The 11,892-nt window shown below is 38.4% G+C and overlaps 1 protein-coding gene across 1 annotated transcript; it reads right to left on the bottom strand.

The window, feature by feature from the left end:
- Window positions 1–338: 338 nt before the first annotated feature.
- On the bottom strand, window positions 339–10,097 carry LOC119797759 (astacin-like metalloprotease toxin 5). The gene is made up of 10 exons (XM_038306968.1): window positions 9,953–10,097; window positions 9,744–9,803; window positions 9,545–9,594; window positions 5,786–5,827; window positions 5,594–5,663; window positions 5,401–5,518; window positions 5,108–5,280; window positions 2,121–2,202; window positions 789–910; window positions 339–493 (listed from the first exon to the last, which is right to left on the bottom strand). The coding sequence occupies exons 1-10, from the start codon at window positions 10,044–10,046 to the stop codon at window positions 459–461; spliced, it is 846 nt and encodes a 281-aa protein (XP_038162896.1). The 5' UTR covers window positions 10,047–10,097; the 3' UTR covers window positions 339–458.
- Window positions 10,098–11,892: the final 1,795 nt, after the last annotated feature.

Raw genomic sequence — 11,892 nt, 5'->3', positions numbered from 1 at the left:
GGTGGACACTGAAGGGGGAGGGGCCTGAGACGGACTTAATATGATTGCATTTTAGGGAAAGGATTATTATCCAAAACATAATTAAATTGCACAAATAAGGAATAGTTGTATTTACCATACATGTAAACAGAGTTTTATGGGGCCCCCAGGAACTTGGGGCCCTAGGCAACTGCCTAGTATTGACTAATGGTAAATCCCCCCCCCCACCCGAGTACATCAGTCGAGCATAACCTCGTGATTAAAGTCTCACAAATGTTTAAGTAGCCAGACACGTTTTTTGTTTACCTAAAAGAATAAAAACATGGACAAAAGCAGCAAAGTAAACTAAACAACCAAACTCAAGTAACAATTTATTTTAAATTATGGTAAAACATTTAGATAAGTCTAAGTTCTGCTCTCCGTTGGTGTAGCCATCCCCTCTGGTGGCTTAGTTCAGGTTCTTCCAGGAGATATTTCAATCAGCTTTCCACATCAGGCTTTACTTTTAAAGAATCTGTGGGAAGGGGTTAAAATAAATAAGATTATTCTTTGAATAAGTAGAATATCCAACAAAACTTGAAACTCCAAGGCAGAAATCTAAATAAACCTTTTAGTACAGAATAAGTCTTTAGGAACCGATTATAGATTCAGCCTTTAATGCTTTATCAAAACATTTCTTGGTTTTAGAACTATTGTTAATATCCCACCCCCGTTTTTATTCTCACCATCCTTGAATGCAAAATATGCCTAACTGGTAAACACAATGAGGTCATAGTTCACATTAAGAGCAGGTCAACTCTGGAACATACCACAGTTGTAGAGAAGTAAGATTTTCTTGATATCCGTTTCCATCAGTTTATTCCTCTGTCCCATTTCCTTTACGGTTTGTTTGGGGATGATCGTGGGTTTTCCATTTGAAGAAAAAAAACTTCTGCCACAGGAAAGAGTTATTAGAATAAGCCTTATTTGCAAAATCTGTGTTCAGAAAGATTTTGATCGTACAGAGAAATATACAGACTAGCGATGGATGATAGATTAGACAAAAAAAATCTTGGGGTGGAACCTGAAACCATCTTTGTGTGATTTTTAATCCTAAGTCACTGGCTTGGCATAATGAGATGAAACACTAAACTGATGCTGCTACAATTTACACCGGCGAGTGGGTGGCCAGTAGCCTCGCGAGACCATCCTGATCTCGCGAGCTTTCAAGGTTTCACTCGCTAATCAGTCTGGCTACTCTCCATTGAAGAAAATTTGGAGCCGTTCACCAAACGAACGTCCAATCAGCGTTGGCTTTGAGGCGGGTTGAGGTGTGACGCAACGAGAAGCGCGAGAGTTCAGTCTAAAGAACATGGCGGCTTCAGCCGATGAAACTAGCGTTAGCGTGGCTATCGAGCAAGTTTTATCGGAATTACTGAGTATTTCTTCACTGAAAGAAGAGCAAAACACTGCTCTGGAGGCTTTTCTCAGAGGAAAAGATGTTTTTGCTCTTCTCCCGACTGGTTTCGGCAAGAGTAGCCTGGCTTGTGGTTGTGTTTTCGTCGTCGCTCTGTTAGTACGTCATATGCTTCGTTGATCTGATTGGTTTATTTGGCCCGTCTATCACCAACATAGGCCAATCAGCTAACCAGTATTTTCGCCCCTTCCCAAAATTACTGCAACGGAAGGTTTCCAGATGTATATGCGGAGCAAATCCATCTGGCGGAGTACGGTTAGGTGGCCAGGGCATTGCTCAGGTTGGCCGTGGCCGTTGATATGCGTCGGAGATAAGTTACGCATAAGTTAAGCACAACGTCAGTAAATTCTGAGCATGCTCAAAACTTTGTCGACGTGTGCCAGCGTGTTCATAACTTAAAACATACCCAGAACTTATCCAACGTATGCCAGTGTTTTTGCCAGATTTTCCGTACGTCAGAGGGCACTCGCTGGTCTAAACTGTCAAGGTGTGACCGGGGTTTTAGATGCTCAACCCTGGTCCTCAGGGCCAACTGTCATTCATGTTTCAGAAGAGCCCAAAAAAAACGGCAAGACTGCTGATTTTTGCATCAATTATCTGTTAAAAATGTCCAATGAACAGTATAGAAATAAATACAAATTTACCGAGAAAGCCATTTTTAACTAAACCTTTAAAACAATCTTACCTTCCATAGTGCATGATCGAACTGTAGTCATATGGAACAGAAAACGTTTTCCCACTCATCTTTTTAAAGTTCTTCTCCATTCCTAAAACATTCACAACAACATTATTTAAAAACACTTTAGACAAGTTTACCTTGAGCTTTATCATTCTGTTGAACCAGCAGTAGCTTAAACCATGTAGACCCAAAGTACAGGCAGACATCCTCTTTAATCTTCATTTCTTGTAATATGAATAATTACAGTAAAAGTTAGTTCATAAAATAATTCTTTATAAACTTGAGAAAAAGATTCTAACAAAAATAGTTTTTTGTCTGAGAAGTTTTGCTCTATTCTAAATATACTAATGTTAAAAACAATAAGGGAAGACCTCAGAAGAAATAAGATTAATTCCTTATGATAAGGATTGCAAACAAGTTGATTTGATAAAAAATTCCATAACTGAGAAAGGAATCTGGACAATGGTCCTGAATGCAGCAAAAGTCTCCATGCAGCAGTTGGTCTATAGTCACACTACAGGCGTTAACATAGTTGGACCTTCAAATAAACCAAAATCTCAAACTAAAGCTTAGAGCACACTGGGTCAAAAAACATTGAAAATACTCAAGGCTGCTGAAAGTCTTGAATATAAGGCCTGCACTTTGTTGACTTGGAAATTTTGTAGGAATCAATGGAACAGCTGGTTCAAATTGTATCCATCCGACCAATTTCAGTTTGTTCACATCAATGATAAATCTTTCTCATGCTCAAGGGCTACCTGTGGTGTACCACATGGATCAGTGCTAGGACCAATTCTCTTTACTTTTGATTTTGATAATTTCATGCGCTTACTGATAAGTAAAGAAAACGCTAACAGATGTATCGCACGCTACTCTACAGGAATACGTTTTGAGCTGTTAAAGCTTGGACAAGCTTTTTCACTAAGGGTTTAAACAATGATATAACAAATGTTCATGTCTTCCTCATATGCTCATTACATTTCCATTACCAAATTATAACCAAACGTTATTCAATGGAATCGTGATGTCTATTCGCTGCTAGCTATTTCAAAGAGGGTAAAGAATCATTTAACTAAAGGTTATTGGTTCCTGATTAAGAAAATTATTTAATAAAACATTATTTGGCCACAATAATGTTTTATTCACCTCGTGGATTTGCATTGTGAATTGGTTTGAAACCATTTCAATTTCTCTAAATTAGCGAAAAGCTAATTTGATCATATCCCAAATTCTTCCAGATAAACTTTGGTTTTCAAACAAAATCCATCTTGAACTGTAATATGGTTTTCAACCATGTTTCCCTTCCTCTTTGTACATAGTTTAGTTTCACTAGTTTTAGTCAAGAGTTTTTAACTGAAATATGTTTGACTTTGAGTTGAATGTTTTTTGTTATACTCTTATTTTGAACAGAAGTTGTGATGAATTTATTCCATGTATGTGCAGAATTAACTGTTTGACCATGATTAGTGCTCGAATCACTCTTTCATTTGTTGTTCTTACACACAGCTAGTAGGGCATGTGTTCATAGAAAAAAATGACAGTCTGAATAATATCCGACTTAATAGGAGATTTTTCACCCCAGGAGGGTAGGGCAACAAACATCTTAAAGTATCACAGCATAATATGGCGTCCCAGCTGGCAGGACATTGAATATAACAGTTATTTACAGCACTATCAAGTCCACAAACTGTAGTTAAGAGCCTTCAGCTGATCCCGAATGCTGCAGCCAAAAAAATTAAAGAGATCATATTTCCCCTCTTAGTTTCTCTTAATCGGCTTCCTGTTAAATCCAGAATAGAATGTTAGATCCTTCTCACATATAAAGCCTTAAATGGCCAAGCTCCATCTGATATCAGAGATCTGATTGTTCCTTATGTTCCTAACAGAGCATGTTGCTCTCAGTCTGCAGGTTTACTAGTGGTTCCTAGAATTTCTAAAAATAGAATGGGAGGCAGATCTTTAGTTATCAGGCTACTATACTAACTACTACCAGTTTTAGTCCATCAGGTAGACACCCTGTCTACTTTTAAGGCTAGACTCAGGTTATCCTGAGCCATCTCTACAGTTATGGTGCTATAGACTTCGACTGCTGGAGGACATAGGGACCCCTTTTCATCATTCATCTACATTATCCGATTCTGCAATTTTTGCTCTCTGCTTTTTCTAGTAGCTTCATCTGGTCTGTTCCAGTTCGGCTGTGACGCCATGCTGGAGAGAAATAGCTGTGCTACTGCCATCAACAGATTTGTTTATAGATGATAGAGCTCGGCCTGTTTTTCAGTTTAGTCCTGTTTCTCCGACTGTGACTATGTGCTCTCTTCATCCTCTGACATGGGAGCTGCCTCGGAGCTCGTCTCCCTTACTGTGTTTTACCCCGACGGGGCCGCCTGCAGAGCTGGTTGAAAATTGCCTTTTGTATCTCTGCTTATTTCTGTATCTCTGCATCCATCTCCTTTAACCCCAGTCGGCCTCGGCAGATCCCGCTCACGATGAGCCTGGTTCTGCTCGAGATTTCTTCCTGTCAAAACAGTTTTTCCTCTTCACTTTCACTACAAGCATGCAAAGTGTGAGGGATTGCCTTCAAGTCAATAAGTTGATGCATCAACTTCTTTTCCTTAGGTGGAAAACTTTGAACCAATCTGACTGTATGATCTGGTTTAATTGTCTGTTAAGTGCATTGAGATGACCTGTGCTGTTAATTGGTGCAATATAAATAAACTTAATTTAATTGACCTACATCCCTTTATATTTGCAGCTGTAAAACTAATTTCCCCACTAAACCAATAAAGGCGTTTCCTATTTTAAATTTAATGCACTTTTTGCTTTCCCTAATTTTGTATTTACCATTTAAAAAGTTGTTTTGGTGTAGAATCTGGCTTCATCTCTTTATTCAGGTTCAATTTAAATATTTACAACCAGGATTAAGACTTAATTTTAATTTGCCAATGCATGAAAGCCAAACCACCATCAGATCATAGACATTTACACTTTACCTGGGATTATGTTGCTCTGAACAATTTCAATATAATCGTCCCGGTCCAACCTGGTGTGTTCATGTTGGAAACCAAGACTGTGAAGAATTTCATGAGCGATGTTTCCGACATTGCACGATGGTCCGACAAACACACTCTGCTGACCTCCCATGAAGCCCACATGTGCAGCACAGCTAAGGGGCGACAGATGAGATTTTATTGGAGAACATTATGCAAATCTGAACCCAAATCTCACTTGAGTAAACTGAGAATATGTTTTGTTTTGAGTTCCACTGGTTGAAAATTCCACATACCCATTGCTAATTTCGAAGAGCACATAGTTTTTTTCAGTGGGTTCTCTCCTATGGAAAGTTATACAGGTGTGTTCAGACACCATAGCCATTGCAGCAATTACATCATCTGTTCTATGCTCTTAAAAAAAAGAAAGCGTTTGTTAGAAAGCATTTCATTAGTTGTGTTTTTCTAGTTTACATCCAAGGCACTTACTTATTTCTGGGCTGATCTCATATGGTAAGGCTGTAGTTGGCCAAGAATCTCCCACAGCATTCCTGTCTGTCTGGAATGCAAACAAGACGTGTACAAAAAGGTTACGGGTGTCCAGTTGACAACAAAGTTTTAAAAAGTTAAGACATTAAAACAGGATGTCTATGCCTAAACACATTCCATCCATTGCTATACCCGCTTGTTCCTATTTTGGATCCCCGAGAGGTCAGTGCCTATCTGGGCATCACCGGGCCAGGCCGGATACACAGTGGACAGGCCATCAGTCCATCAGAGGGCAACACATATGACAAACAAGACAAAACCATTCATGTACACTAAAACCCAAATGCAATTTAGAATCTCTAAATAGCCAATACATATTCATACAGGTCATACTTTTACCCAAAAATAGAGCCATGTATGCATTGCAGTGGGTTATGAAAGTATATGTACTCTAAAGCCACTGGTCTCAGAACGACAGCAACTTCTAGATGTATATTTGCTTCCACACACAGACTGCTGCCAGCTGCGGTTCAGTCATTTCATTTAGACGTTTAGGTAAAGAGATATTACTAGTTGCAGGACCCCTGGAAATGGAAGCGAGACCACGATCATAAGGTAAAGCCATTTTAAAGCTTGAAGTTAATAGATCAGATGAATGTTCAGCCACAGCTTGCAGGATAACTATAAGTATCTAATCCGTCTAAATAACCAGCTGATATTCAATCATACTGGAGAAGCTCAACTTTAAAAAATAGCCTGCACTAGAGGAACATCACATACTGGTCTGAAAATGTATCTTATATTACAACATTGATATTTGAAAATCAGTAGGCATAATCCTCTTATTTCAGCTGAAATTAGACAGATTTTATTCTACATTCATTTTAACCATAGATATTGCTCCTAATTTTTGACTGCTTAACTTTACAGATGGCGCCCCATAACTGCGTCACTAAAACCAAATAAACTGGTATGCAGTTTATGCACATCGGCATCATGTGGCTTCAATCACAATAATAATGCACAAAAATACTGTGTAGCACAAGAACATACATAGAGTTTTGAAATATAATTAAATTGTACAAAAGGACAATTGTATCAAACAAATAAAACCTTATTTGTTCTCCAACTACTTTACACTGCTCCTTGTCTATGTGTTAATCTGGACCCAAGACTTGATTCTTTTTGTATACAGGTGATGGTTTCTACATGAATTAAGTTATTTTCTTCTAAAATGCAATTATGGATATGTAATCAGTCTGGGTACCCGTTATATGCTGTACGTGGTGTGTTAGGTGGTGGGTGGCACCCCATTGAAGAGACATTAATGTTATGACAATTTTTGTACTTTAGGGCCAGCTTGCTTTGTACAGGAAAAAATACCCACCAAACTATGTAGATTAAAGCAGTGGATTGAAATGTAAATGGCGGCAATTTTTCCTCAGTCTTAAAGGAAAAGTCAGATCATACTCAGAATTCAAACTTCTGAAAGTACTTTAAATATGAAATGATTATATACTTCAAGTGTTTTTAATTAAGAGTAATTTTTTATTTAAATGTACTTTACTGGAGGCATCCATGTTTGTCAGAGAACACTATTGCCACCTACTGGTTTGCGACGTCACGGTGCGGTATCGGCTGTTGATCAAGTCCCAGTGCTGTATCTGGTGTTTGTCACAACACGCTATTATCCAAGTCCTCCAAGTGGGAAGAATGGCGCTAGGCTTACCGCACTGTGACATCACTGCCAGAAGAGGGCAGGAGTGAGGTGTTTTATTTGGGCAAAAATGGCCGCTCCCGGACTTTGATCACGACAAAGATTATTTTTAACTGATTAACTCTAAATTCATTAAATCACTGCAAATGTATTAGTTTTAGGTATAAATAATGATCCACTCATCATTCCTTGCTGACCGGACTTTTCCTTTAATTACTTGAACTTTATACCGTTACAAATGGCATGCACTGCCAGAGCCAAAAGTATTCATTTTTATTGCCCAAGTAGAAATCCTACTGATTAAAAACCATTTTGTAGAAGTTAGAGAATAAACTTACTTTTAAACTTTAATTTTAAAAATGGTTCTTTTACTGGAATAAAAAGGTTAAGTTAATTATCAAAAGTGTTTTTAAACAGTACAAGTTCTACGTAAGTAATGAACATTAATACTTTTAACACTTCAGCCTGCAATACAGATCAAATCTGGATAAGAAAAAATGGCTAAAAATTGTAGCGTTCGCCTATTAGCTTGCCAGATGGAGGTCAGCCCCGCTCTGAAACTATTCATACAAAACATGTCTGAAGCACAAATCTGCACTAAAACAAACCAAAAAAAAAGCTCTTTTTTTCGGCAAAACTTAAAGCCCTGTAAGAAATCCTTTGAAAAATAATTTTCAGAAAACATAGATCACTTTGCGTTAAATTCAAAAATGAAAAACGAATTTAACATTTTCAACTAAAAGTTCTGATGTTTTTTGTAATGATGAGTTTTGGTTTACTTGACATTTTTGTGAAAAGAAGCCAAACCCTCCCATAAAAAAAAAAACAACTTACATTTAATTCAACTCAAACTGACTGGAACAAAGTAAATAAACTGCAGGTGTGAAAATGCTCTAAAACACAGCATCAATCATCACTGCGGACAGTGATTAGCATGTCTGCTTGGTTTAATAGTCGTTTCTGTAACAAAATGTAAAATCTGAGCTTAAAAGTAGAATGGGAGGCAGATCTTTTAGTTATCAGGCTCCTCTCCTGTGGAACCAACTACCAGTTTTAGTCCGTGAGGCAGACACCCTGTCTAGTTTTAAGGCTAGGCTTAAAACTTTTCCTTTTTGATAAAGCTTATAGTTAGAGTGGCTCAGGTTATCCTGAGCTATCTCTATAATTATGCTGCTATAGGCTTAGACTTCTGGAGGACATAGGGACCCCTTTTTCATCATTCTCTCTCTATTCTCCCACTCTGCAGAATCTGTTAGTTCAATCTCTAACGTTCTGCTCTCTCTGCTTTTTCTCATAGTAGCTTCATCTGGTTTGTTCCTGTTTGGCTGTGACTCCATCCTGGAGAGAAATATCAGCTGTGCTGCTGCAATCAACACCTTTGTTTATAGACGTTGGAGCTTGGCCTGTTTTTCAGTGACTAACTGGATGTGCTCTCTTCATCCTCTGACATGGGAGCTGGCTCGGGGCTCGTCTGCGCCTAGCTGGGAGTTTCCTGGACGGGGCCGCCTTTTACAGCTGCATTTTGTGTCTATGCTTCTGTTTTCTTGAACCCCAGTCGGCCTCGGCAGATGGCCGCTCACACTGAGCCTGGTTCTGCTGGAGGTTTCTTCCTGTTAAAAGGGAGTTTTTTCTCTCCACTGTCGCTACAAGCATGCTTAGTGTGAGGGATTGCTGTAGAGTCAATGCAATCAACTGGTTTTCCTTAGAAAACTTTGAACCAATTCGACTGGATGATCTGGTGAACTGTAAAGTGCCTTGAGATGACGAATTGGCGCTATAGAAATAAAACTGAATTAAATTTAATTAACAGAACAAGAGGTTTGAGGTATTGTCTTGGCTTTCAAATGTCAAACCTAACACCCACATGCAAATCCATGATAATGGACAAACTAGTCCAAATCCTGGTTGCCGCACCTTGCAATGAAACACCTGGTTTTGTAGGATCTGTTTCAATCTGTTCCAGTATACATGAAAAATTACAACCATTTGTTCAACTAAATACTAGTGAGAAAAAATGTCAATTTAAAAAAAATGACCCATCTATTTGTCTTGAAATTTTCAGAACTAATTTCCACAGAAATTGAAGTGCAGATTTCATTTTGTAAAATGTTTATGAACAGTCATCTGTAGTAATAGATAGAAATGGACATTGCTGGCATTTTGCTGGTTTGAATGAACCTTTATAACAAAACAAAACGGCATTAAAGGCAAATGTGAGTGTTGCTTGCTCTTACCGACATCAACATATCTCCTTCCACCAATTCGATTCTGTCAGAGACTATTTCTGGGGGGAGAGAACAAAAACAAAATCACAGTTGTTAGGAAGGTATTGCTTAAAGTTTCTTAAAAGAAAAGAGAAAGCTTTCTCTGCAATATACCTAAAGACTGACCAAAAAGTAGCTGAAATGAAAACCAGAAACAGTGTGGCCTTACCTTCCAAAGTCTCTGGTTGAACGTTACCCATTGGTAATGTCTTGACGTCAACTACAGGAACTGAGGAAAAATAAATTGAGTCTTTGATTAAGTAACTTAAACTTTGTTTCCCCATAGATTTATTTGCATTTATACTAAAACATTGAGGAAGCACAGACTCCTGTCTTCAGAATGTTCTATCAATGTAACATTACAAACTAACTTCTCACCATTTTTTACTTGTTCAACAAACAGAAGAACCACTAAGAGCTGAAACAGCATTGCTTTTGTTCCACTTGAGCTTCTAGTGCCTCCCAATGTCATCACATGAAGTGAGATCACCTGGGAGCTCCAGACCTCTTCAAGATCCTGCTTCTTCTTCTTGTGAGGTTTAATGGCGGTTGGCAAACTTGTGAGAAGTGCATTACCGCCACCAACTGATATGGAGTAAAGCAAGCAAACAGGAAACCATTCACCCCAGAAACAAAAAAAGAAAAATTGTTTAATTTAACCCAACACAATAATCACCTAAATATCACTTTTTCCCTCATAATTTTAATTAATCTTTAAGTCATTGTCACTCTGCCAGTTTCTTATGGTCCTTTCGGTTTTCCCATCATGCTTTCACTGCAAAAACCATCTAGAAATAAGTACAAAATTTCTTAAAATAAGTGTATTTACTAGTGATGGTGAGATGAAGCCTCATGAGGCATTGAACCATTTGGCCAAATTGCTTCAACGATCCCCACAGTTCATGACGCTTCATGTGAACATGTCACCACCTACTGGTGGACAGCAGAACTACAGTTTGTAATAAAAAAATGTGATTTTTTTTTTGCATCTGTTTTTTCTTTTTTTCCCCTTTTAAGTTCCCTTGATATTGTTAATGGTTGGTGTGTATAATAACATTTTTATAAGTTTTTTTTTAAGTGTAAAATTTCTTAGAGCAATCATTTAAGGTGCACAGTTTATCTGCCATTTTATTGAAATAAACTCAAGCAGACAGTGAAAGTGTTTGTGCAAATTGGGCAATGATGAACAAAATGAACGGTGTTAGTCATTTTTATTCAAACATGATAGTTTTTCCATGTTTTTTTTATTTTAATCAGGTTGGAAGTTGTGTTCAACCAATCTTTTTACTAAACCGACCTAATTTTCCCAATCTATATTTTTACTCGGGCAAAACAATGCAGTTTAGTGTCATCAGCCAAAATAATTAAGTTTAAAGGAATAGTACACCCAAAACATGATTAGCCTTCATTTTCTACTCACCCCCATGCTGAACAAAACTCTGCAGTACTTTTTTGATATCTCAAATGCATCTGGAGATCTGGGAGGCTTCTTGCTGTCTGCTGACATTCAAATAATGGAGGTCTATGGTGCCCGAGACAGAAAGGTCCATAAAAGTCCACAAAAACGTGTCAATATTCCTCCATACTGCTCGTCCAATGTAATCCAAGTGTCCTGAGTGGGTAGCATCCAGAATTTACTCGAAACGAAGTCATTTAGAACGTTTTAGAGCCTAAACAGTAGTGTATAGGATTTCCTAATAGCGCCCCCATGCGCGCTCACGATTCTACGGAAGCCGGCAGACCAAACCGGAAGAAAGTGCGCATTCAGCGTCTGCTCTGCCGATAATGCAAGCGTAGAAGAAGAAATGTGCTGTTTACCTGTGCAAAGAAAGAAACAACGAAAGAAAAATGTCTGAGGACTTCAGTGTTGAGGAAGAGCAGGAGTTCTTTGCCGAGCTGAATGCGCTGGTTTGGTCTGCCGGCTTCCGTAGAATCGTGAGCGCGCATGGGGGCGCTATTAGGAAATCCTATACACTACTGTTTAGGCTCTAAAAACATTCTAAATCACTTCGTTTAGAGTAAATTCTGGATGCTACCCACTCAGGACACTTGGAATACATTGGACGAGCAGTATGGAGGAATATTGACACGTTTTTGTGGACTTTTATGGACCTTTCTGTCTCGGGCGCCATAGACCTCCATTATTTGAATGTCAGCAGACAGCAAGAAGCCTCCCAGATCTCCAGATGCATTTGAGATATCAAAAAAGTACTCCAGAGTTTTGTTCAGCATGGGGGTGAGTAGAAAATGAAGGCTAATCATGTTTTGGGTGTACTATTCCTTTAATCGCAACTTTCAAAAGAGAGAGACAGGTCTTG

Source organism: Cyprinodon tularosa, unplaced genomic scaffold (assembly GCF_016077235.1).
Source record: "Cyprinodon tularosa strain WSP-4 unplaced genomic scaffold, ASM1607723v1 ctg598, whole genome shotgun sequence".
NCBI classification, from domain to species: Eukaryota; Metazoa; Chordata; class Actinopteri; order Cyprinodontiformes; family Cyprinodontidae; genus Cyprinodon; species Cyprinodon tularosa.
This window is presented reverse-complemented; position numbering and strand designations above follow the sequence as displayed.

Coding starts and splice junctions, on each gene's coding strand:
- LOC119797759 (XM_038306968.1), bottom strand. CDS start 10,046: ATGACATTGGGAGGCACTAGAAGCTCAAGTGGAACAAAAGCAATGCTG. Junction 2,203..5,107: donor TCAGAGCAACATAATCCCAG/GTAAAGTGTAAA, acceptor TGAATGTTTTAG/GAATGGAGAAGAACTTTAAA. Junction 911..2,120: donor TCGATCATGCACTATGGAAG/GTAAGATTGTTT, acceptor TTCCTGTGGCAG/AAGTTTTTTTTCTTCAAATG.